Genomic DNA, 26,550 nt, shown 5'->3' with positions numbered 1-26,550 from the left:
CATATTCCATATACCATGTACATGAATTTGTATAGTGACCATATACCATGTACATGAATTTGTATAGTGACCATATACCATGTACATGGAGTTGTCTAGTGAACATATCCCTTGTACATGGATTTGTCTAGTGAACATATTCCATGTACATGGATTGTCTAGTGAACATATTCCATGTACATGGATTGTCTAGTGAACATATCCCTTGTACATGGATTTGTCTAGTGAACATATCCCTTGTACATGGATTTGTCTAGTGAACATATACCATGTACATGGATTTGTATAGTGAACATATACCATATACCATGTACATGGATTGTCTAGTGAACATATTCCTTCTACATGGAAGTGCTAGTGAAAAAATAAGATCATCTTAGATGTATATTTTGTACATGGATTTGTCTAGTAAACATATACCATGTACTTTAATTTGTCTATAAACATATACCATGTACTTTAATTTGTCTGTAAACATATACATTAAACAATGTACATGGATTTGTCTAGTGAACATGAGTTTGTCCCACTCCAAAACAAAATATCCAAACTTTTATGGCTATTTTTGTTAACTTCCCAGTAAATATACAATATTTGTTAGACGATAAATAACATACAAATATGTTATAGGATATAAATATAAACCACGCTTTTAAGCAATAAAATATCAGAGAAACAAACGAATGCTTTTTTTTTTCATAATTCTCACTTAAATAATTATTTCAATATTGGAATACAATGTACTTGGAATGTACAGAATGAAATACAGAGGAATATTCTAGCCCAATCTCAACTTCATTATCGTGTCGGTAATGATGAATATGAACGTTATCTCTGAAATATAAGCGACAGTATCATTAAATACCTGTACCGTTACCCTGTTGTATCTGCATTATCATGCTGTGTGCATATATGTATTTATTATTTCCTGACACTGTTTAACATCCATGTTTTAGCGAAAGTGTTAATTCACTTGGTGTGTAAAACCATATTTCGGCAGGGCAATACATTTTTTTGTATTAATGGAAATCACATAGCGGATTCTCAACCATCTTTAAAGACATTCAAAACTGAATACATCATGATTGTTAATTTCGTTATCAATCAGCAGTATAACAGTGATTCCAGATTTTCTTCATTTCAAAATGATCAAAGAGTTCCTCTCGTTTTGAGACTTTGTACAAGTAACATAACTAAATACAGTATGCGGTCTGTCTGCCAGTGGTAACTACAAGTACGTTACATGTACAACTCCTTTATGTTACTTCCTTCTTAATACCATCAGCTTTTTGTTTCATTTATTGAGCAATTTTGCATCTTATTTAATGTTGTCGTCTTTACTTAACTTTTTTTTTCTAAGATCATCTACTATCTTCGATATTTAGTGCTCGTACTGACTTCTGTCCCATCTGATCAAAGCATGACGATGTCGGTGGAACCTCGGATTTGTTGGATACCATGTATTCCTCGAACTATTGATCTGATCCCCAGAGTTAGCGGGGTTTTACTGTGTAAATATATTACTCTGAAATCCTTGTATGAAAATCTGCCAAATAACATCTTATGATTTAGATTACATGCCAAAATTAGTTTTGGGAAAATTTACATACAAGTTAAAAATTATTTTTTTAAGAAATTGAGACCTGGAATTCATCATCTGGAATCATGACATTCTTAACACTTTTGCATGTGTATGTAGGTATTGAGTTACTATTTCATATACTAAGTAAATGAGTTATGCCAGAGAATTTTTCAGAACAGCTTCCATTGTGTACAAGCTTTTTACCCAGCTTGAATGACTATGTCCTAACTTTACGGTTGATCTTGTCGTAAACTTCGGGGAAGGCCCTCTCACAGTCAAGTGTATCCCTCATTACATCATACAGGGTGTGGTCAAACATTTTGCGAAATTCTTCTCTTGTTAGGTAGGTGTCTGCATACAGCATCTGGAATCTGGAGAAATAATGTGCATGTAAAACAAATTTTGGAAAGTTTGCAAAGAAACAAATGAAAGTAAATGTAGTTCATTCTTATGGTAATATGGTGATGCGTATAGCAGCTCCAAATTTATGTGTGATGGTACCATTATGCTAAAACAGCCTGCAGAGAACACTGACAATATGTGGAATAAGATTCATCAGTTTGGTATGAATAACAATGACTATGTTTGTTCTGAACACAAACAGGAATTGATAACATCTATTTCCTTTGTCAAGCAAATAGAGTAAATGACCGATGTCTCGACTCTAAACCCCTAAAACAACTCACTAAGCCACAGTGGGCCTAATCAGTAAAGAGAGCTGTCAAAAATCATAGAGACATTTTGCAAAGTTGCATTCTAATACTGCAGGCAGCCAGGGGGACGGGTAACATGTTTACCCATTTCGCACTGACAATGAGTTTTTTAAAGTGCATTTCTTTGATTGCCTTTCTCCAATATCCCTCTGAAAAAATAACCACATGTATATATACGTAGACAATAGACCCAGAGGGCCTGTATCACTCACCTATTTCTTTTGTTACATGAAACTGACATATAGGTAACTTCAGACCAAATTTAGTAACTAGAACACAAGACATTTTAACATCTCTTAAACGCTTCTTAGGATATTGTTGTTTGAAATTTGTGAAATTGTAATTTAAAGGTTTTAACCCACGTTGACTTTTGACTTTTGCTAGCACTTAAAAGTTGACATTTGACTTCATTACTTTAATAAAGAAAACGATTCACAGCTGGTCAAGATAACACACCCAAGTATCATGACTCTAGACCAAACGCTTCTTAGGATATCGTTGTTTGAAGGTTTTAACATATTTGACTCATGTGACCTTGAAAGTAGGTCAGGATCATTTTAATGAGGAATATTTATAGCACTCTTTCCCTGGTACCTACTGGCCAAATATCGCGATGACCCTAGGCCTTATGGAACTTGAGAAGATTGTTAAAGATTTTAACCCATGTTGACATTTGACCCCTGACTAGCACTTAAAGTTGACCTTTAACCTCATTACTGTAATAAAGAAAAGATTTGCACTGCTGGTCTACATAACATACTCAAGTATCATGACTCTAGTCCAAATAGTTCTTAGGATATTGTTGTTTGAAGTTTTTGACATATTTGACCCACGTGACCTTGAAAGTAGCTCAAGGTCATTTTAATGAGGAAATTTTATAGCACTTCATCCCATGTACCTATACTGGCCAAATATTATGACCCTGGGCCTTATTGAACTTGAGAAGAAGATTGTTAAAGCTTTTAACCCATGTTAATGTTTGACACCCAACTAGCACTTAAAGTTGACCTTTGACCTATTACTGTAATAAAGAAAAAGATTTGCACTGTTGGTATACATAACATACCCAAGTATCATGACTTTAGTCCAAATGGTTCTTAGGATATTGTTGTTTGAAGTTTTTAACATATTTGACCCCTGTGACCTTGAAAGTAGGTCAAGATCATTTTAATGAGGAAGCTTTATAGCGCTTCATCCTAGGTACCTACTGGCCAAATATCATGACCCTTGTAACTCCAGTTCTTCTTCAGAAGTCGTTTAAAAGAAAAAGTTGACGGGCGGGCGACGGATGCCACAGTACTAGGGCTGTAATGATACACCTATGCCACGATACAATACGTATCACGATATCTACCCACGATACGATACAGGATGACGAAATGTTATGCTTCCCCTTTAAATGCGTCCCCATGTTTGATGTGTTCACTCATCTACGAAACAATTTATGCGGCAAGTGGAGAGTGATTTTCCATCGGGGACACTTAGCCGGAATCCAAAATGCTGCCAAACAGACAGGCGAGCGAAAGGAAGTGGGAGGGTTTTTAATTGAAGCCCTGCCATGTTGCATTCTTGTTTATGCAAAGTTTTGTAACAGCAACAACTATTGTACACCTTTTATCATACGAGTCAATCAATTTTACGTTACACATGCATGGTTAAATTCCTGAAGTCGGGTAATACTAAAAACCGAACCGAACCATGGAAAAAACATATCGTACTCCGAAATGAAGCAATTTAGCGCGGTTTTCAGTGCACCGCAGTGTATCGTTACAGCCCTACACAGTACGGCATAAGCTCACATGGCTCTGGGCCAGATGAGCTAAAAAGAAATAGTGATGAGACTCAGTAGTCACACCAAATGTGATAATTTTCCTTCATAACCTTTTTAAGTGAAGAGAATGATAATGAGTATATTACCTTTTCTATACAATTTTCTATGTAAAAGTGTGTTTAAGTGAACACAATTTAATTGGAAAGATAGTGAAAACCCATTCAGATTTAACCTTAAAATAAATAGCATCATACCCATTGACTTTTGTAACATAAGCCTCAAGTCGCCGTGTAGATGGAATGGCATCAAAGTTAATAGCTTTGGGAGAACCATAGGCTCCAATGTCCACATACATTTCATCGGCATTCCCTTTTGGGTGAACCATTCCAGGATTGTTGAACAGTTTGAAGGGACACAGCCACAGAGGGTACATCTAAACACATATCTTTATAATTAATATCTTCCTCAATCAATATTTGGTTTGAATCTGTCTTGATTCCAGCTGTAATCATTTCTTTGCAAGACAGCTTTGATAAATATGTTATAAAATTACTGAGACCTTATGAATGTCTAATATGGACACTGGTCAGTCATACTGTATTATAACCAATTCTCTTAGATATTTAAATCTTCACCCCATATACATTCTTTAATCTAGTGTTATTAACAAGCAAAACCCTTTTTTTTTAAATGAAAAAAAAATAAACTACATCCTTTTGTTTTACAGTTTCAAATGTAGTCTGCTTGGTTAAGAAGCTACCTGTCTACAAAAACTAAATAAAAAAAAGATAAAGTCAATCAAGACAAACGCTAGAATATAGTAAGTCTGGCAAAAATATCAAACAATGAAATACAATTCTTAACATAAACATTGAATCAAAAAAATGTCTTTCAGGTTTTTATGGGGTCTTGTTAGAAGTATTTCTATTATCACTTTAAGGTTTTTTAACAATGAAAAAAAATAAAGCAGAAAAAAAAATCAAAGCTTTCTTCACACTATTACAAAATCAATCAATTATAAAAATATTTGAGCAATATTTTGTAAATATGACCATTTATACACTCACAAAAGGAAACTCTGAAACCATGTCTTAGAACAAATCTTTGACATTTTGCCATAAAATTGCAAATACAATAGATTGGTTTCAATATTTCTTTAGCAGAACATATGGTGACATTAAATAGTCAAGAAAAAGTTATACCAATTTTTTAACAAAAATATTAGAATTTGTCTTGGAAAATTTATTCAAATCAGAACTGTAATCCTGTCCATTTTTGTCTTGGAAAATATATGAAAAATAGTATCGTTAAAAATCATATCAGACAATCTGTAAATATTTGAATTTTTGGTATACCTTACCTTGATTTCTTCATGAAAGACACCAAGGGCCTCCTTGAGTGAAGTCATAGGGACCAACATGTCCTGAATAATCTGGTATTTCTCGTACATACGTTTGGTTGTCTCCCCTTGAGTGAGCTTCAGCAGGGAAATTTTCGGTGGTACACTCCAGCCAAACAGATAGCGGAATACTGGGTGGTTGCCAAAGGGAATAATATCCTAGGGGCAGAATTGTATAAAGATCACATCACTGGGTGGTTCCCAGAAGAAAAGGACCCTGTTTAGTGTTTACTTTTTATTGAAGTAGGGTGACTTTAATGAATTGGTGGTACATTTTGTATCACCCATTCTGTTTGAAATGGTGACTCATGTACAATCACTAACTCCTTATAATGATATCGTTATAAAGCCAAATAAAACGTATGTTTCAGGTTTTCAGTTTTTACCTCTGACCCCAACAATTTAATGGGGGTGACTGTGACTTCATAGGAAGGTATCAAAACCAAATTTAAATCCCTTATTATTATACAAAAGACCTAAAAACATGTTTGATGATTTTTGTAATTACATGAATTATCCCCCTCCCACCTCTCAAAAATAAATATATAAAATATATAAAATAAAAAAAATCCCGACCGACCTGCCCCTTTTTTTCTTATTCATGTTACCTGAAACATAAATAAATATTTGTTTTGTTTTGTTGAACAGGTGATATTATAAAAATATTGTTGATATCACAATTTTTTAGTGATATCATCATTATAGTGATTGATATCACCAACTCATTATGCTGATATCACTTTAATGAATTGGCGATACTGCTTTTTCTTACCGAGATATCACTTTAATAGAATGATAACATTTACAACTAGTGATTGTAGTTTCATACAATTAAGTTCTGTCTTTACATGGATGGCATATGAAAAAGTATCCATATCTTTCCAGGTATGGGTTGTTGATGTGTAGAGACCTATTTTACCATGAACAAAGAGCACACAGTCACGTACCTGTAGTTCCCAGAAGATGCTCCGTGTGTGTCTGTGGTAGTAATGCCTGATAGGGATATATTCCACATCTGGCCCTTTTTTCAAAAAATCTTCTACATGCTTGAAAAACCATGGCTTCCAGAAATAACCAATCGGATTAATCTATAAGAAGCAAAAAGGATAATATGCTTAAAGCTGAGAGTGCAAGTTAAAAAGCTTTCGATTGAGATTATTTTTTTTCTTTTTGGTTTTGAGGTCTTCCTCAGTGACTATCTCTTCTGGCTATTGTTTCGAAGGAAGCACTGACATTTTAGTTTGTGACATTGTCCTTGTTTGGTAACAAGTATAGGTCTCGCTGGGTAAAAAAAGTGCATTATCCGTCAAACTAGTTATCATTTGTTCAAAGTGTGCGCTAGGTGACACTACTATACTATATAAATATAACATTTTCATGATTTTGAACCAACATATTTTATCAGAACAGTTGAACAAAAAGGTGTCCCTTAATGGAGATGAAACAAATGAATTAATACAGAGGAATAACACAACTACATAATGACAGGTGGTAGTTATCATATCTGTAAAGTTTCGCTGAAATTGGGCTAAGTAGTTTAGGAAATTGTCGGGACAAGGACTTTTCAACAAAGGGCTATAACTCTGTAAAAAAGGATTAAAAAAAAACAATACATAGATGCACAACATCATGGGGTAATTATGATATCTGTAGAGTTTAGGAGTCACCTGGACAGGATTTTGCAGACATCATGACATCCAGAAGGACAGACATACAGGGTGATTCCAGTATACCTCCCCCTACCCTAACTTCGTTTTGAAGGTATAATAAGACATTATACAGGCAAATTACCTTATCGAAATCAGCTTCATCTGTGAGGTTTCCTGTCATAATAACAGCAGTGTTGTTAGAGTATACCAGGCCTTCCACAAACTGGTTGTCACGTTTTTTCATGGTTTCCTTTTCAAAAGTTTCAATCATATCATCAGTTGTGTATACAGGCCTGTACTCCATCCGTACAAAAGTTTTTGCTGGAATGATTTTCAATTCCGCAGAAACAAGGAAGCCAAGTGTACCGTAGGACCAGGGAACAGCGTAAAACAGCTCTTTGTTGTGTGTCTGTGTGTGACAAGAATTTCCTTCATCAGTTTTAACTTGCACTTTGATGTCAACAGGCGCGAGTTTGTTTCATTAATATAGATTAACATAAGAATTTCTGGCGATTTCTTATTAAAAAGCATCATTAGAATTCAGGAAAAATCTTACATTAAGGAATTTTCTTTTTAAAGAAAAAGCAGTTATGAAATTGGAATCTAAAAATCTTTTCAAAGATACAAGATGCAGGATAATGTAAAATACAACATTTAAAGGTATTAAAATTGAATTTGTTAGATTATATCAGATTCACGAACTTAGCTAGCAATCTAATCTAATTCCGTGATTATATCAAGTAATTACAGCCCAAGTTGTAGCAAAAAAATAAAAATAAAAAAACAATAAAAATCCTTCCATTGTTAGGTTCTGACAATCATTATGAAAACACATAATCTTTAAGTAGCTACTTTATTACTTATTTTTTTGTGAGGCAAAGAAGTAACTAAAACGTAAAATGCATAAAGTGGTATTATGCATTTCATGAAAATGATTTTTTATCAAATAAAGAAATAAAATTAACAATAAATACCATTATAGGAATGATGCTGAAATTTCAGGGAGTGAAACCCTGTACCTGTCACTGTCAGTATTTTGTGTTGCACTAAATATACATTTACCGCTGAGCAAGTGACTAGAGTTCCGTCTGCTAGGACCAGCTCATAGCCCACACAGCAGTGCTGGAATAGGCCATGCTTGTGTGAGGATGTCTCTATACCTACTCCCATTATCAGACCACCTGTAAAATACAACATAAGTATAGACTGACAGGTCATGTTGTACCTACAACTGTACTGTTATCAAATTTAGAGTACTAACCCCCACCCCCATCCCCACCCCCATCCCCACCCCACCCAAAGCTCAGGTGACCTAAAAATGTATATCACTCTGACAAAGTTTACTGATGTACTTGCATACCAAATTTGATAAAAAAAAAGGACAACATCTAAATTTTGACCAAACAAAAGTCACACCAGGTGGCAGTGCCATAATACGGTTACACTTCAAACTTATGCAAAACTGAACAATACCTAAATTTCCACCAGTCGAATAGTCACGACAGCCATCTTGTCCGATTGGAAAAAATGGAAGTCTCCACTGCCTTAACTCTCGGTTGGCAAATAGTTTGATCTGGTATCCAGTGAGTAACAAGATTCAAAATTTGATTGTTTTTGTGTTAAAAATTCAGAAGAAAATTATAGCAGTTTATCATACATATCCTTCAATGCATAAAGCTACATACCCACCGTGAGATCATCCAGCTCTGGTAAAACAGGTAGAGTCCAGTCAAGGGGATTGAGGAAAGCAGAAATTTGACCCATACTGACCAGTGGCTCAACTCGGACCGTCTGATTGGCAGAATCAATTTCCAGGATATCAACCAAGTTTACTTTTATCTTACGACTGCTTTGTTTGTAGAGACCTTGTCGAAAGCTGATCGTCATCCACCCTGGACGAGCAGTACACATTTGTTTCGTGCAGCCATCACTAACCCATTCCTTAACCTGTTAAAAATTAAGCATTGTCACAGGAGTAATATATTTTTTGCTATAAAAACAAAAATATTTTTTCTGGCTGCTGTCAGAAAGGGATATGGATGCCAGTCTACCCTGCTGCATCTCCTTAAAGGATTGGCGAAGGGCCTTGGATAAGAACAAGTTTGTAGGTGCTATCCTCATGGATCTCTCCAAGGCCTTCGAGTGTATTCCTCACGGGCTGCTGCTCGAGAAGCTGACTGCTTATGGGTTGGACGAGGCCGCAGTCGGTCTCATCAGTAGCTATCTCGGGGGCAGATTTCAGCAGACTAGGCTGGGGTCCAATGTCTCTGACTGGGAGCAGTTGGAGAGGGGGGTACCTCAGGGATCTATTTTAGGACCTTTAATTTTTAATATTTTCATAAATGACATCTTTTATTATGTTCATAAGGGTACCCTTTATAATCCTGCTGATGATAACACACTGTCGCATATTGACTCTGACCCTGTTCAATTAAAGAATACACTCGAAGGGGAGAGTAATATTTTAATCAAATGGTTAGAGTATAATGGTATGAAGGCCAATCCTGACAAATTTCAGGCTATATCCATTGGGAAGAAAACTCACAATGTTATATCTTCCTATACTGTTAAAGACCATGTTATAAAATGTGAAGATGTTGTTAAACTTTTGGGTGTAGACATTGATTTTAACTTAAAGTTTGACTTTCATGTGTCAAACATTTGCAAGAAAGCATTCAAACAGTTATGTGTTTTAAAATGGATTGGCAGCAACTTATATTTTAAATCTTTTATTCTTTCAAATTTTAATTATTGTCCCCTGGCATGGCATTTCTACAGTTTAAATTCCACAAGAAAGATGGAGAAGATACAAGAAAGAGCCATTCGTTTTATTAAGGATGACTACACAACGCCAGTTTTAGAACTTTTAGAATAAACAGCATGAAATCCGTCTTTTTATAACCTCAGGAATGAAAGGCAGCTGGAGCTACCAAGAGTAAGATCAACCAGGTATGGACTGAAGTCTTTTCGCTACGAGGCCGCCCGGGTGTGGAACAGTCTGCCAAACCATTTGAGGAAGGTGGATAGTTATCCAGAGTTTGCCAGACTGCTGCACTCCTGGGATGGCCCTGTTGGCTCATGTTGTATCTGTACCTGTGTCTAGAGTTTTAATGTTTTTTCAGTGCTTTAGTCTTTATTACTAGTTACCTGCTTTTTTTTTTATCTTTTATCTATTTACCAACCTATTTAGCTTAACTTCTGCTTTGCATGGCACTTTTATATACCAATAACTGGCAGCATAGTTTCTAGCCCTCTCTTCTAATCATCATTATAGCTCAATATCTTTTACTTACTAGACATTGTCGTCCTATTTTAATTTACACTATATTAGTGTATATTATGTCAATTTTTACTCTTTTGCTATATTAGCATGTATGTACATTACACTTGAAGTGTTTTAACCCTCCTATAATATAGCAACACCTGTTTGATATGCACAGGTGTTTCACTATTATCACTTTACATCATTTTTTAGTATAGTACTTTAAATTTAGTGCCTGTGATATCTAATTATATGCTGCTATGTTATTGTATGTTTTACTCGCTGATTATGTGCTAGCTTTCTGTGATAGTGTATAGCTTGATTTGTTGTTTTCTGTTTGCTTTTTATCATGTTTGTCGCAAAAATAGCGCTACAGCGCTAATGTTTCTCTGTTTGATATATGCGACGTTAAATAAAGTTTCTTGTATCTTGTCAGGATACCCCTGCAGTATCAGGGATTAACTCTCCTTATAGTGTATACATGTATTGCTTCCTTAAACACATCCCTTAATCTTGATTTATTCAAACATATTTGATTGATACTGATCATGAATAGTCAAAAGGATTGGGCACACATTCTTACAACTTACTAGGCCATCTCCCAGACCCTCTTATCTTGATATCATCAGTATAACCAGCTACTGTATACGTACTAATATACATTTTATTAACATCGACATCCTTCCTTGTGGAGTCAATAGTACATATTTGATGTATTTGTACGTGGGGATAGTATCTGTACTGTACAGGTCCAGTACACTCTGCCGTTTGAGCTATAAAGCTATAAAGACCTATATAGCTATATATATATTCACCTATAAATTATAGCTGTATTGAGCTATATTTTCTCAAATTTCAATTTTCATTAAATTAAACGAAAGTCGCATAAACAATAAGGTTTATGGTAATGTCTTTTGTTATCTACCTAATGATAAAATCTCCTTTTAAAAGCGACTTTGTTTCGTTTTCCTTAAAAATGAAAATCACATGAAAATAGATCAAAAGACCTATATCAGATAGGTCAATAGAGCTATTAAATGTCTTTATTACAGCTATATAGCTCAATCGGCAGAGTGTACTGGACCTGCTGTACATGTTATAACTATCGATGTAGTGGAGGAGACCAGTGTTACCGTTACCATACATCTTCAGACATGGCAACATAATCTTTGATCGAACAACAGCAGTGGCAAGTAATAAATGAAGTCGCTTTTATTCTTTGCAAGTCAATCGATAAATCTGCCGATTCGTACACAGACGGAGATTAAGCAGACGACATTGTTTTCGTCCTGGAAACGAGATCAATACTATTTCTGACCAAGACATTAAAACAATACCTGTCGTTGAACATCTTTCACTTTCTTGTCATGTTGTTTTGGGGCCGAATTCATCTGGAAGACGATCCAATTTCGAAAGTACATGTAGAAATCGTAGACAACCGACATTGGCAACAGGAACAGACAGACGAACACCCAACGGTAATTTTTAATGACATATTCTAGACCTCGATAGTTAATCCATGCTATCAGCGATACTATAGCCGAGATACCAACGCAGAGAGCGCTCTCCAGTGAAAACTCGATAGCCATGGTAACGGCTCTCTTATTAAAGCTTCTACAATCGGTCCACTTTCCAAAACGAAACAACTAGTAGACTCCACTGTTGGTGTAGAGGTCAATATTCAGGGTCAAGGCTACAAAGGTCGCGTCGTTGGCAACTTCCTGCGTTTCGGAACATATCGGACGGTACTCATCGTTCAATATCGATACTTGCGATGTTCCGAAATACCGCGGGAACACCCTACTATTTTCCCGCCACACAAACACATGTACCCTTGTTTTGACTGATACGTGTTGTCGGACGGGCATCTTACGTTTGTTTGATCTCCGAATCTGAACAATGTGGATTCAAGTCAGGAGCTTCGATGGGAAGGTTTCTATGCAAGTTGACAACTTGTCAAAGTTGACGAAAATCGAAGATTTGCGAGAGCGACTTATTGAAAAATTCAATGCTCCAGCTGATCGACAGCGTTTGTTCTACAGAGGGAAACAGGTATTTTACAAAGATAAAATTCATCAACCGGTCATTGGCAGAAATGGGAAAATAACTTTTTTTGTACGCGATGCTAATTATATCACATATTAATTAATGCAACAAAAGATCTGGACCTAGATAGGCGAATATATATATCGGAAGGAAAAAACAACATTAAAAGAAATCGCAAAATCTTATGAGTACCATAATTAAATTACAACACACTGGCTAATGAAACAGGATTAGAGTTGTGTGAAATTTTTTACCCTTCTTTAACATGTCAATGTTTATATATATATATATATATATAGAAAGCTTTAGCGTGCGCACACAACCAACATCAATTTATGAAATGTTTATTTATTAATTAAAACATCATTGCAAGCCCTGGGCTTTCCAATGATGTCATACCTGTGACAGATATGGACTACTGCTTCCAATGGGAATTGAACCATATGCTGCTTCCTCCATGCCTGCTGATTTACCATTTGAGCTAACCTTCATCCCTACAGAACAGGTTGGGGAAAACCACCAACTTGCGTATGGAGTTGGAGTATGGATTTGTTACTAAAAATAACCCAAATTGCTTTAACAGTAACTTTTGCACAATATTATTAATAATCGCATTAATTTAAGACAAGGTAAATAATATTTTGCTAAAATATGTTTACTGAAAGCATTGGCTTTACTTTGGAAACTTCATGTAATTTTACAGGAAGTATTGCATCTATTTATGGTCCTTTCCCACATGCAAATAAAGTTTATTTTTGCATTTGTATTATGTTTCATGACTGAATAAATGCGACTTGGACAAACAATTTGAAAAAGTTAAGATTAAAGTTATTTTGACTATTCTTAGAAACAAATCCATACCCCTATTGGCGTACAATAGGCGAGTTTGCGTATTATACGCAAGTTAGTGGTTTTCCCTGACCTGCAGAATGTTGACTGTGATCGAATACAATTATAACCTTCCACGCTATCCCCCATCTCATTCAAATAGTTTACTCTAAACATCATTCAAGTTTATGGTAACTGTTGACATAGCAGGAAGGGCAACAAACACCATTTTTGGGTGCACTTTGTTGGCAGCTAGCCCATAGCAGTCAGTTTTGAAAAGTTTTTTAACAGATATAGACAAGCTAAGACCTTAAAAGACTGGACCTTGAAACTCTTGTTGTCTGTGGATTAAGTAGGTTAGGAATTCCCTTGACTTTCTGAGATTTTCTCGGATTCTTTATACTAAAATTTCACGATTAAAATTGCTATAACTTTGGACGAAAAAATGTTATAAAAGAATTTTTCATCCGAAAGTTGTTCATTAGGAACAAGATACAGCTAATTTCAATCTTCATCTAAAAACCAAAATTTTGACTTTTTAATATATATTCCAAAATTAAAAGTGCATTTGAGCATAAAATACATAGAGATCTTGCAAATGTGAGACAATCTTGTAAAGTCAGAAATGTTTTGCCTAATTTAACCCTTTCACCACTGTAGACCATAATGGACTCATCCAGGTCAATGCATGGTAGAGTCTACTAAAGTTACATAGGGTTGAAAGGGTTAACAGCCGAATACAGGCTGCTTTGAATTCCCCTTGCAAAAAAATGTTTTATTTTCCCAAAATAAAGGAAAAATGAGGAATATCTTTCGATTTCAATATTCTATATTTTCCCAATTCATGTAGGAATAGTAACGGCTGCTGTAAAATCAAGGAAGAAAAAACACTGGCAGTCCTCTTTGGCTGATGTTGTTTTTTTTTGGTTTTTTTTTAGCTGGCAGATGGTCATTCACTGTTTGACTACAATGTTGGCCTAAATGACCTGATTCAGATCCTGGTAAGACAGGATGTGCCGTCGGAGAAAGCAAAACCTACAGTTAATGGCTACAACAGTGGCGGAGAGGAGAGTTCTGCATCTGACAAGGAAAACAAAAGGGTATTTAATAATATGAAGAAAAAGAAGTCAATGTATTTCAATGGCCGGGAGACTGTTGTTCTATAATTATTCCTTTAGAAAATTGACAATTTAAGTTAGACCTGTTCCACAAGCTGCCTGGTCCAGAGTGAAATTTTCAGGAACCAGTAAGTAATTAAAAACATTTGGTTTGAAGCAGCTACTATTTTAGAATAGGATATATACACATAGTCTTGTGTCAGAATTTTTTGAAATATTACAGTTAATCCCTGATTTTAAAATGAAGTTGGAATATTGATTAAGCCTATCAAGACCATGATTTTAACTGGTAGAAGACTTTTTGAACAATTTGAAGTTTGTCTTTTTTTTATATAATATAGTTTCCCTCTTTAAGTGGTACAGCTTGTGACAAAAAGATGTAAAGGTTGTTAATCATTTGGCTAACAATTTTTGTGAAATAGGATGTTTGATTGCAGCATTATCAGTGTTAGGTACTAGAAACCCCATCCTCCATACTTCATATACTACGTATACTCTCACTAAGTTACAGTATGTTCTCTGCACCCCTGGGATATGTCACAGCAAAATTGAAAGATCTGTAAGAGTCACCTTACCTTGTTGATGAAACAAGAAGACTAGTTCAATCCTTTGATGTACATCAAAAGAATGTCACGGCAGCATAACAGTAAAGATTGACTGGCTTTGAAGTCTGGTGTCACTCCTCTGTATTCTTCAAAAGACGGGTATCAGCCTGGTGATTGGTCAGGTTTTTTTTACCCGAGACCAATCAAACAGCTATCTTTGAGCCTTCAATTTCTCTATGATTATATATTCCTGGGGTGCAGAAACCGAAAGTGAGCGTTGCCCCTGGATATTGATGATGCAGAAACCCTCAAATCAGGGTTTAAATTTACTCCCAAACACTCTGTTGTACCCTCAATTTTTAAGAAATAATTTATTTATGGAACTAAGGACTTTCGGGTAGAGAATCTTGAAAATTGATCAGATATACCCCCAAATCTAAAATTCAGTGGAAAACTTGACCTAGTTTATATTGGTTCAGTCAGCTGTAGTTAGTTCAACGATGTACTATACATTAAAGTTCACGATACATTTCAGTTATTGAGTTAAAAACTATAGTATTTGAAAGATCCCTTTGGGCATGCTTTCATTCTCGTCATGAAACTAACACAAATACTTGCATATATATGTATATTTCAAACTTTGAAAACTAGTTTTTAAAAAAATATTGGATTGATGCACACAATGACTTGCTTTGGTTTGAAAGTCATTAGTATACTATAAAGGAGTTGCTATTAGCAATTATAAGCACCTGGCATTGCCTGTTTATCCAATGTCTTCAGTGTGAGAAGGTCCAGGAGAAAATTATCTTTTATGTAGATAAAGGAATGTTAAGTGTTAAAAATATGTGTTGTGGTAATAACATTTGATTCCATTTACAATTGAGAAAAACATTAACAAAGTTAAGACCAAAAAGCTTAAGAAAACCAAGAAAAGTATTGAGATCAAAATACGTAGTCCATTGAAAACATCATTATTCAGATTCTCAACTTTTCCAAAGGACTGTATATCTTGTACAATGTTAATCTGTAAGAAATTTTCTGAAATGTTATAGGACCTTTCAATTTTGAATGGCACACCAGCTTTTTTCCTAACCCCTGCATTTAGTTTTCCAGAAAATGTATATCTTTTTTAAAGTAGCAAAATGTCCATCTGAATTCTCGGAAGTTGAAGTATGAAGTTAAATTGTTTTCCGTTGATAACATGTACATTGCATCATTGTCATTATAGCCTGTGACACCAGAGACAGTTGTTGCTACAACATCAAGTGAAGAAACTGGAGAAGATTTAAAGTCTACTTACAAGGTGAGAGTCTACTTACAAGCTTACAAGGTGAGAGTCTACTTACTAGGTGAGAGTCTGCTTACAAGGTGAGAGTCTACTTACAAGGTGAGAGTCTACTTACAAGCTTACAAGGTGAGAGTCTACTTACAAGGTGTGAAGTTTTATAGGTTATTTAGCATAGAATGACTACCGCGGTGCAGAGGAATGAACGGTTTATCCATCCTAATATTGATCAGTTGGACTGTTTAAAGCTAATGTGGTCTTGGTGTAGGAGGCATAAACCGGAGTACTATATAATATGTTCTGTCTGTTTTGGCTGCCTGGCATTTTTGTGTCGTGTCACATTTTACAGAATGAGATATAAATCTGTGTGGTATCATGTTTTATAGCTTAATATTGATATCTGTGTGTGACATCACATTTTACAGAATGAGATTTAAATCTATGTGACATCACATTATACAGAATAAGATATAAATCTGTGTGACATCACGTTTAACAAAATGAGATATAAATCTGTGTGTGACATCACATTATACAGAATAAGATATAAATCTGTGTGTGGTGTCACATACACAGTATTTCAATGTTGGATAAGATAGAAAGTTTCATTTCAACAGAATTTGAAATCTGATGCAGTATACCAGTACTTCAAATTGGCAGTTATATGGGCACATCTACTGTCTAATTATTTTGTTTTTGACACAGTTAATATAATGTTATGGACTTATCAGTGTGCATCTCATTATAAAATACATTTGCTGATATTACAGGACAAGTAATCAGTTCGACACATGTTTTATGACATGCCTTAAATAATGGGTTTTTGAATAACAATTATCTGAATCTATGAATATTGTCAACTTACTGTTTCATTTTTAAGGTGGCTATCTTACAACATAATTATATAACTTATAGGTGTGCTATGCTGCTCTCCAACATCTTTTGTTAAGTTGGCTTTATGATATATAGGTCTGCAATATAAGAAAAGTCTATAATTGGTGTGTTTATTTTCAGATTGGAGACATCATTGATGCAAGAGACATTTCTGTAGGGGCTTGGTTTGAGGCTAAAATTGTTAAAGTTGTGGTAGACACTGGGAAAAAGGCAGAAAGAGTAGCTGAACCTAACAATAATGAAGATCCACAAAGTGGAGCTGAACCTAACAATAATGATAAACCACTGAGTGGAAAACTGACAGAATCTAGTGCTACAACAGGCAGTAGTCAGGACAACAAAGACACTGACAGTGGTGCCAATTCCATGGAGATTGATGGCGGTAGTGAGATAATAGACAAAGTGAAAACGGAGAAAAACTTTGAGGAAATTGACAATTTAAACGATGGTTTTATTTACCATGTTGTTTTTGAAGGGTAAGTGTAGTAAACAATTGGCAATGCTGATGACATATACTGAGATGTTCCCAGATGTTCCTAAAATTCCCAAATTAATAGTGGTGTAATGATTCATCACAGATCAAATTACTCTTTGATTTATTTGGTTCAATTTGTGTATTGATTAGTAATTTTTTATTACAAATGTCAAGTCATGATAGTTAACAGGTGGTCTGGTGGCGCATGAGATAGCACACTTGCCTTTCACCAAGGCGGCTGGGGTTGAATTCCCTATTGGACGTGAAAAGGTTTATGGGGTCACCTGCCCGACCGCATGGGTTTTCTACAGGGACTCCAATTTCGTCCCACGTTAAGCACACTTGCATCCAGGCCAACAAGAGTGATTAATATAAGTTGAAACAACAGCTTGTTTCATAATTATTGTAAATAACAGGGTTCGAATTTAACCAGATTTTCTACTTGCATTTTTTCGCAAGTGGTATTTTTTCTTACTTGCTAAATGAGAAAACAACTTGCAATTTGCATTTTTCCAACTTTATTAGACATGTTAACTTAGAATTAAATTCTAAAACAACACAGTATTAACTGACATTTTAAATTATGGTCATTGGGATGTATACATGACGCAAACCTTGCTGTGAAAGGAAGCTGGCCTGCTCAGGCTATTCTAAGATATAGCATAAAAACTGCATCTTAGTTTCTTGCTCCATATGGTAGAGTATTTGGTCTTTTCTGTCTTTGTCCCGACAACCACCATCTTGTTACAGCAGGTTTTGGGTCATACTCTCTAAGGGCAACATCAGCAACTTGTCCATTTGTTATTTTGCCGGTGCAGTGAGCTGTGAAATTTAACCTTGGGAAACCCCAATACAACCACGTGACTAGTCAAGCCTATCGTATTTGCGCTATAAATAGTAACTAAAAATAGATTACCGAAAAACATCATGCATGCGGTAAACGTCATCATTATTTGTGCAGGTACTTCCTAACGGACATGCGCACGGGACATGTATCGATTGTAAACTTCCGTTAATGACAAAAGCTGAATCATTCATTCGGCGAATGACAAGAATGCGCTTAAATAACCGCGAGTTGTCAAAGAAAGAATTTGTAAAGACCGACCATTAGAAATGAGGATTATTCAGCCCGAAATTTTCACTCGCAAAAAAATGCTGGTGTCTGAAATCTCTACTCGCAGTTTGCAATTTGCACTTGCTTTTCGCGAGTATGCGAGCTTAAGTTCGAACCCTGAATAAATGAAGTTTATATTTGTAAAGGTGGTATGTTCACGTGCTGTTATGCTGACCGATTTGTAATCTGAAAAAATAACCCAAGTTGATGAATAGAAGGCTTTTAATGAGGATACTGGAAATTAAATGATTATAATCAAGAGTTAAATCAAATCATGATTTAGGTGAATCGTTAAAGCCCTGCAAAGTAATGGAAAGTTAAATATTATATGAAAAGATGGGTGAAAGAAAATTACAAGTGAGTAATATGTTGTCATCAAATTGAAAAACTCTGCATTCGTTTTGTTTTAATTTCAAAACCCTGTGTTATTGATTGCAGTGAAAGTATTATATAATGATCATGATTGCTACTAACAAGGTTTCTGCTTTACTAGATATGAAGACACAGATGCAGAAGAACTTGCATGTGAAAGAATCCGTCCCCGTGCAAAGACAGTTTTCAAACTTTCAGAGATTAAAGAAGGACAAAAGGTCATGATCAATTACAATGTAGATGATCCTGACCAGCGTGGCTTTTGGTATGATGCAATAGTTACTAAGAAACAGGATACAAGAACAATCAAAAAACTTTTAGCAACAGTTTTCATTGGGTGAGTTCAAGAAAGTGCAATGTGGAAACAGATTTCTTCACATGGTGAATTTTTGAGAATAAGAACAGAATGGTCTGAATAATATGCAAATGTCTTTTGACCTGTGCAATATTTTTAATGAATGTCTTGTTGTTGTAATTTTTTTCAAAACAGACATTCTCTCAAGAACCACCTTGCAATCTCAGAAAAGCTATATGAGCTTGTATATTTAATACAGAAGTATGGTAGGGTGATTAATTTGTTTTCTTGTCGATCTAGACCGGACCTGATGCCCCTTGATGACTGTGACATTCTGTTTTTAAATGAAATATTTGGAATTGAAATAGCTGGTACACAACTGAACGTTGAAGATGTTGCTAAAGATCCGTCACAATCACCTGTCAAACGTAAGTTTCTGTCTGTCGCTGTCAAACATAAGTTTCTGTCTGTCGCTGTTAAACGTAAGTTTCTGTCTGTCGCTGTTGAATGTAAGTTTCTGTCTGTCGCTGTCAAACATAAGTTTCCTGTCTGTCACTGTCAAACTTTAGTTTCTATCTGTCGCTGTCAAACGTAAGTTTCTGTCTGTCGCTGTCAAACGTGAGTTTCTGTCTGTTGCTGTTAAACGTAAGTTTCTGTCTGTCGCTGTCAAACATAAGTTTCCTGTCTGCCGCTGTCAAATGTAAGTTTCTGTCTGTTGCTGTCAAACGTAAGTTTCTGTCTGTCGCTGTCAAATGTAAGTTTCTGTCTGTCGCTGCCAAACGCAAGTTTCTGTCTGTTGCTGTCAAAAGTAAGTTTCTGTATGTCGCTGTCAAACATAAGTTTCCTGTCTGTCGCTGTCAAATGTAAGTTTCTGTCTGTTGCTGTCAAATGTAAGTTTCTGTCTGTCGCTGCCAAACGTAAGTTTCTGTCTGTTGCTGTCAAAAGTAAGTTTCTGTCTGTTGCTGTCAAACATAAGTTTCCTGTCTGTCGCTGTCAAATGTAAGTTTCTGTCTGTTGCTGTCAAACGTAAGTTTCTGTCTGTTGCTGTCAAACGTAAGTTTCTGTCTGTCGCCGTCAGACACAAGTTTCTGTCTGTTACTGTCAAATCACCTGTCTAGCATACATTTCTGTCTGTTGTGTTCTGTCAAATGCATTATACAGTTCTTGGTGCAGGTAGGAGGTATAAGACTATAAGTCTGCCGTTCCAGCCACAATTATTTTATGGGTACCATGCAATGTGGTTTGTTGTAGTTATTACTTAGTTTGTACATGTTCAATTATATATATATATATATACAGTTACTATTCTTGGTTTATATTTTATCATTTATACAAATTTCTAAGTTACTTTAACTTGTATTGTGTTTTAGTAATAACGAATAATAATAATAATTTGAGGTTCTTATATACCACTTTATCACAATCTAGTTCGTAGGTCGTCTCAAAGCGGTTCACAAATTATTAGCCGTGGTTATACTCGCACTGTGTTAAAGTATGGCTGCTAATGATGTGCATACATTGAACTTCAGCACAAGAAGAGTTCCATAATATGTAGTGTTCTACTTGTAGGTCAGAACAAGCCAGAGTGCAGTCACTGTATGGACAACCCACGGAGGAAGTGTAAACACTGTGCATGTTGTGTGTGTGGTGGTAAGAATGACCCCGACAAACAGATTCTGTGTGATGAGTGTGACCAGGCCTACCATCTCCAGTGTATGAATCCTGCACTCGACAGCATTCCTGAGGATGATGAGTGGTACGTGTTTTTACAGGGCTAGTCCAAAAGAGGGATGAGGAAACTCCAAACATAAAAATAAGCAGAATATAGCTTCAGTTAGTTGATATGCGAGTGGTTTTCTTTATGTGAAATATTTTATATAATGATACAGATAATGATAAATAATAACATCAATATCATATAAATATGACCCTACAAGCATTTTTTCCTAATTAGAGGATGGAAGTTATACTGATTTTTTTAATTTTTTAATCCCCTGCCATTATATAGGAAGGACATGTATGACTAGTGTTATCCGTGTCTGTTTTGCCCCAATATATTTTCATGACTCCCTGGCTTCATTTCTTACCAACAGATTTTGATTTTGTTACCCCGTTGTGGCTGCTTTGTCATGTTGTGGGCATATTTATGATTTCCTGACAATGTTTGACATTGATGTTGTAGCAGAAATGTTAATTCACTGGGTGTGTAAAACCATATGCCGGCATGGCAAGTATTAAGCAAAAAATCACATAACAGATTCTCTACTATTTTCAAAGATATTCAAACTTGAAATTGTCTTGATTGTTAATTTCATTTTCAATCAATAGTATTAGAGGATTCAAAATTTTCTTCAATTCAAAATGATCAAAGAGTTACACTCTTTTTGATATTTTGTAAAATTAACCTAGCCGAATACAGTATGGCAGATCTAGACTATATGTCTACCGGTAACGACAAGTTAATTCATATACAACTTCTTAATTATGCCCCCAACATAAAATGGGGGCGGGGGGGGGGGCATATAGTGTTACCCATGTCCGTCCCAATTCAATGTAAACACTTAGCAACTTCATTCTTTGACAGATTTTGGTCAAACTTTATACAAAGGTCAAGTATGATTATACTTCGGACATCATTGTATTTCAGGGATCCAAGGTCAAGGCCAAGGTCACACTTGCTATATATAGAAAATCATCAACTGATTCAACTTAAACACTTAGCAACTTCATTCTGTCATGGATTTTGGTCAAACTTTATGCAAAGGTCAAGTATGAGTATACTTCGGACATTGTTGTGTTTCAGGGTTCCAAGGTCAAGGCCAACGTCACTGTTGCTATATATAGAAATCATCTACTGATTCAATTTAAACACTTAGCAACTTCATTCAATATGTTATGGAGATGGTAACAACATACAAAAAAAAACATATGAATATTAAAATCAACTTTAAGTGTAGTACCTTGTGTGTGTGCATGTTTCAGGGTATCAAAATCAAAGTGGTTGTAACTTTTTATAGAACACTGAAACTAATTTCACATGGCAGCGGGGGCATTTATGTCTTNTTTTCTAGTTTTACTCCTTTCTTAATACCAATGGCTATATGTTTTCATTGTTGAGCAATTTTATATCTTATTAAATGTTGTCATCTTAATTAAACGTTTTTTTTTACTTCTGTCATCTACTGTCCGTGGTATTTGCAGTGCTGTCTGCCATCCCACCTGATCAAAACGAGACAAAGTCGGACAAATCTCGGACTATTGATCTTTTCCCCACAAGTTTGAGTTAGCAGGGTTTTGTACATTTTTAAACCCATTGACTACGTTTGTTATTACACAGTGATTATGTTACAGGTACTGTCCAGATTGTAAGACAGATAGTGACGCGATTGTGAAAGCAGGCGAGAAGTTAAAAGAAAGTAAAAAGAAATCAAGGATGGCATCGTCGACAAACTCCACGAGTCGTGACTGGGGCAGGGTAAGGTTATAGTAGGAAGAATAGAATCCCTCGCCCCCAAGGAAATCGTGAGATTCCCCTTTATCATGTGTGGCATCATACCATTGTTATGAATAGGGGAATCCCCCTGTCTCAATCCTAGGGTGAGATAGGGATATCTCACAAGGGTGAAAGAGTGGAAGCACCTGTCCAGGGTAAGATAATTAAAGTTCACTCCCTCACCTGTTAGTCAAAGGGGAATAGTTTCAGTCTGTCCATAGGTCACCTTGTCTGGTGCATATCTCGTATATTGTATCCCCTTGCAGTCACCAGATTTTGTATAGGTTTATGTGTTTAGCTCACCTGACCATCTCTACCCAGATAGCCCAGGGTGATGACAGCTGGCCAGTAGTAAGCTGGAGATGAAGGGCGCACCAAGTTTGTTCTAATAAATGACCTTTATATCTATCTTTTAACAACTTCTCAATGCCCATAGGGCTTATTAAAATTGGTTTAAGGGATATTAGGGGACTGCAAATTCAATTTCATAGGTTTTGTTGCCATATCAACAACATGGAGGCTTCAGATTGGTCAAAATTCAGATATTGTTGATTTCACTCAAATTTAGTATGAAGGTGTTTTATGCCATTGTGATCCTTTTCTGATGTATCTTTGTGACTCTGGGGGCAGTTTGGGGGACTTCTGTAATGGTCCCCCATTACAATTAGTACTTGTTTTCAATCAATTTGCAAATTGGTAGGTCATCGGTATGTCAACATCACAGGTAAAAGATAAATAAGGAAGGTTTTTGGCATGAGCATACTTGGCAGCCATTCAAGTGGGAGAAACCATGTGGCAAAACTAAAAATGTAAAAAAATAACCATTTACAATTGATCCTATTTTGACAAAATGATAGTGAATAAATGCCATATTAATCAGTGACTATGAAATGAGTCTTATTTGAGCAAAAGGGAAGATGTAGGCAATAATGCTGATTTCAGAGGTAAAAAGTATGGGTAAATATTGAGTTTACCTCATAAATATGTAACAGGAAAGAGAATAGTGTGCTTCCACCGGGAATCGAACCCTCAATCTCCAGGTTCCTTGTCGGACGCTCTACCACTGAGCTAAAGGGAAAGGAAAATTCCCTTTAGCTTGAAGCTAAAAGGCAACCTTAATCCTATGTACAATTAAAACCGGCCACACTACTCCCCCCTTTTTAATCGTGTTTGCCCTCGAACACCACAAACCAGGTTCTAACTCCCTGTCGCCACAGGGAGGGCCAAGGAAACCATTTGTAACAGGAAAGAGAATAGTGTGCTTCCACTGGGGATCGAACCCTCGATCTCCAGGTTCCTAGTCGGATGCTCTACCACTGAGCTTAAGGGAAATTCCCTCTAGCTCGAAGCTAGAAGGCGACTGCAATCCTATGTACAATTAAAACCTGCCACAAATAGAAACATTCAGAAATTATGGCCTGTATTTTTTATTTGCGAAAATGTTGAAAAATGTTAATGGTTCAAATACTACAAACCAGTAATTCTGTAAAGTGTTAGTTTAATATATACTCTATACATGTACAGAACTTCAAAAAATGTAGATCTATAACAACTTACAACCTCACTATTTCAGGGAATGGCTTGTGTTGGTCGTCAGAATGTTTGTACAGTTGTTCCGGCAAACCACTTCGGCTCAATTCCTGGTATAGAGGTCGGCACCTTGTGGAAGTTTCGGGTTCAGGTAATTCAGTTTGTTCATTTAGACATAATTTATGAAATATAGATGTTCAGATTTCACGTAAATATCGAAATTTAGACATTGAAATTTAAAGTTTAGGTAAAAATCAAATAAAGTCTGTTCGAACTTGTGCCATAAGTGAGCACCACTATTATGACTATCATGCGATTTCTCAACATTTTCTTAAATGACCAGTGAAGGGTACGCACACAAAGGTGTAAAATGTTGTGAACGAGTACTTGTCCACAAAATCGAGCGTGGCTGAATTGAGTCATTTCGGTACATATATTACAACTATTGTACATACGTTTAACAGCGTATATGTAGCCGAATCAACATCGATTTTGTGGACAACTGGTATACATTTTACACCTTTGTGTGCATACGCTTCACTGGTCATTTGTCTGATGAAGGTGACGGTGTACATACCATATATATAATTTATAATATAAATGTACTAGTCATCGAAACCGGCGTCACAGAAACTCTTATTGGTTGTGCAAAAAGAACTTTTCATAATAAAAGACTTTCAGGATATTATCCAAAGAAAGATGAACACCATCGTCATGTAAGCTAGGAATTAAACTTGACGTTGGGCTGGACCCACCAACCTTTTGTCTCAAAAATGTCTGGTACAACTCAGGAACTCCTTTCCACCAGAGGTTAAGTTTTACTCTAGCCTATAATTGGGGATTACTAATTTGGAAAATATTTTGTTAATTTTTAGTAGAAAAACATTAATTAATGACTTGGTGTTAGAATAATTGTGATGGGATGGTGGTTACATGGTATGAAAATTGTAGCCCTGTTGCTTCTTGTCATCTTTGGTATGGAAACCGAAGCACTAGCAAATAAATGTTTAACATGACTATTGAGGCCTGTATGATTTTTGAAGAAAAAAAATAAGAATTCCATGCCCCTGGATTTCACCATTTAGCCTTGATAGTAGGCCTACTTTACTAAATATATTAATAGAAAATGAAAAAAAAAATTCTCATTGCTTTAACGATTTTACTTATTTTTTGTTCCTGACAAGACAGGCAATGTACTTTGTATACAATAGTATTTTGACATAATTCTCCCACAATGAAAAGATAACTATATTCACATTCCGGATGACTGTTAATGCCCTTTGGCTTCTTGTTGTGTTTATTAGGTGAGCGAGGATGGAGTACACAGGCCACATGTGGCTGGTATCCATGGACGCGAGGATGCCGGGGCATTTTCTATTGTGCTGTCCGGAGGCTATGAAGATGACAAGGTACGCTTTTTAACCCTGCTGTATAACAACAAGCACTTAAATAATAACTCAAAATTCTTTTTACAAATCTCGCAATGTGAGGCAGAATTTTATGGATCTTCACCTGTGATGAAGTCTTCAAGTGTTTGAAATAAATTTAAAATTATGGAGTCCTTAAGTATACATAATAGTTATGGACAGGTTTAAGATGAAGATGAGTTCTGAACGCACAAATCTTAAATAGGTCTCACAAGAGACCGCCTGTATTTTGTTGTAGTTGAGTTGAAATCGCTTTTGAAACACCATGTGGAAGTGCCAATTTTCGGCCTTTGGCCTAGAAGCCTAGATGTTATCACGATCACTTGATTTTCATGGATTTGATGTCTTCAGATGGAAAGTAAAAAAAGAAACGTTATCAAGCATTTAAGTTATGCAGTTTTTAGAACAGTAAATTGTTAAGAACATCTGGCGGTCTCTTCAATTAAGTGCATATCCTCAACGGCACATGACGATTTACGCAATTGTATGCGATAATCTACCGTTTTCTTTCAAAGGGTTCATTATTTCGGGGAAAGTATTGAGTGACATTTTATAGATGTAAGTAGTGTTTTTGATCTTGAGGTAAATAGTTGAAAAAATAATGCTTCACTAAGGCCACTTTTTATTGGAATATTTTGTTAAATTTTTAGATTTAACTTCATTGAAATGTGTTTTATGTTTCTAAAATTAAAACATTTTATCTTTCACAGTCTATGTTTCTAAAATTAAAACATTTTATCTTTCACAGTCTG

The 26,550-nt window shown here is 35.7% G+C and overlaps 2 protein-coding genes across 2 annotated transcripts in view; one reads left to right on the top strand and one right to left on the bottom strand.

Annotated features, from left to right (window-relative positions):
* Positions 1 to 268: 268 nt before the first annotated feature.
* LOC110452558 (delta(24)-sterol reductase-like) lies at positions 269 to 12,036 on the bottom strand. The gene is made up of 8 exons (XM_021501170.1): positions 11,714 to 12,036; positions 8,800 to 9,061; positions 8,177 to 8,295; positions 7,257 to 7,523; positions 6,413 to 6,553; positions 5,427 to 5,624; positions 4,321 to 4,499; positions 269 to 1,953 (listed from the first exon to the last, which is right to left on the bottom strand). Exons 1-8 carry the CDS (start codon positions 11,963 to 11,965, stop codon positions 1,800 to 1,802), a joined length of 1,572 nt encoding a protein of 523 aa, XP_021356845.1. The 5' UTR covers positions 11,966 to 12,036; the 3' UTR covers positions 269 to 1,799.
* A 146-nt stretch (positions 12,037 to 12,182) lies between these two features.
* LOC110452533 (E3 ubiquitin-protein ligase UHRF1-like) overlaps positions 12,183 to 26,550 on the top strand; it is a 28,068-nt gene continuing 13,700 nt past the window's right edge. The window contains exons 1-10 of the mRNA XM_021501134.1: positions 12,183 to 12,428; positions 14,189 to 14,350; positions 16,142 to 16,216; positions 17,213 to 17,568; positions 19,175 to 19,390; positions 19,649 to 19,776; positions 20,918 to 21,104; positions 22,700 to 22,823; positions 24,415 to 24,522; positions 25,676 to 25,780. Of these exons, the coding sequence (XP_021356809.1) occupies positions 12,276 to 12,428; positions 14,189 to 14,350; positions 16,142 to 16,216; positions 17,213 to 17,568; positions 19,175 to 19,390; positions 19,649 to 19,776; positions 20,918 to 21,104; positions 22,700 to 22,823; positions 24,415 to 24,522; positions 25,676 to 25,780 (1,614 nt within the window). The 5' untranslated portion in view covers positions 12,183 to 12,275. The remainder of the gene's footprint in view (positions 12,429 to 14,188; positions 14,351 to 16,141; positions 16,217 to 17,212; positions 17,569 to 19,174; positions 19,391 to 19,648; positions 19,777 to 20,917; positions 21,105 to 22,699; positions 22,824 to 24,414; positions 24,523 to 25,675; positions 25,781 to 26,550) is intronic.

Source organism: Mizuhopecten yessoensis, unplaced genomic scaffold, assembly GCF_002113885.1.
Source record: "Mizuhopecten yessoensis strain PY_sf001 unplaced genomic scaffold, ASM211388v2 scaffold6719, whole genome shotgun sequence".
Classification (NCBI taxonomy): Eukaryota; Metazoa; Mollusca; class Bivalvia; order Pectinida; family Pectinidae; genus Mizuhopecten; species Mizuhopecten yessoensis.
Note: the sequence above shows the minus strand (reverse complement) of the source record. Positions and strands in the feature narration are given on the sequence as shown.

Coding starts and splice junctions, on each gene's coding strand:
- LOC110452558 (XM_021501170.1), bottom strand. CDS start 11,965: ATGGCTATCGAGTTTTCACTGGAGAGCGCTCTCTGCGTTGGTATCTCG. Junction 5,625..6,412: donor GCATCTTCTGGGAACTACAG/GTACGTGACTGT, acceptor TTCTGCCCCTAG/GATATTATTCCCTTTGGCAA. Junction 4,500..5,426: donor TCTTTCATGAAGAAATCAAG/GTAAGGTATACC, acceptor ATATGTGTTTAG/ATGTACCCTCTGTGGCTGTG.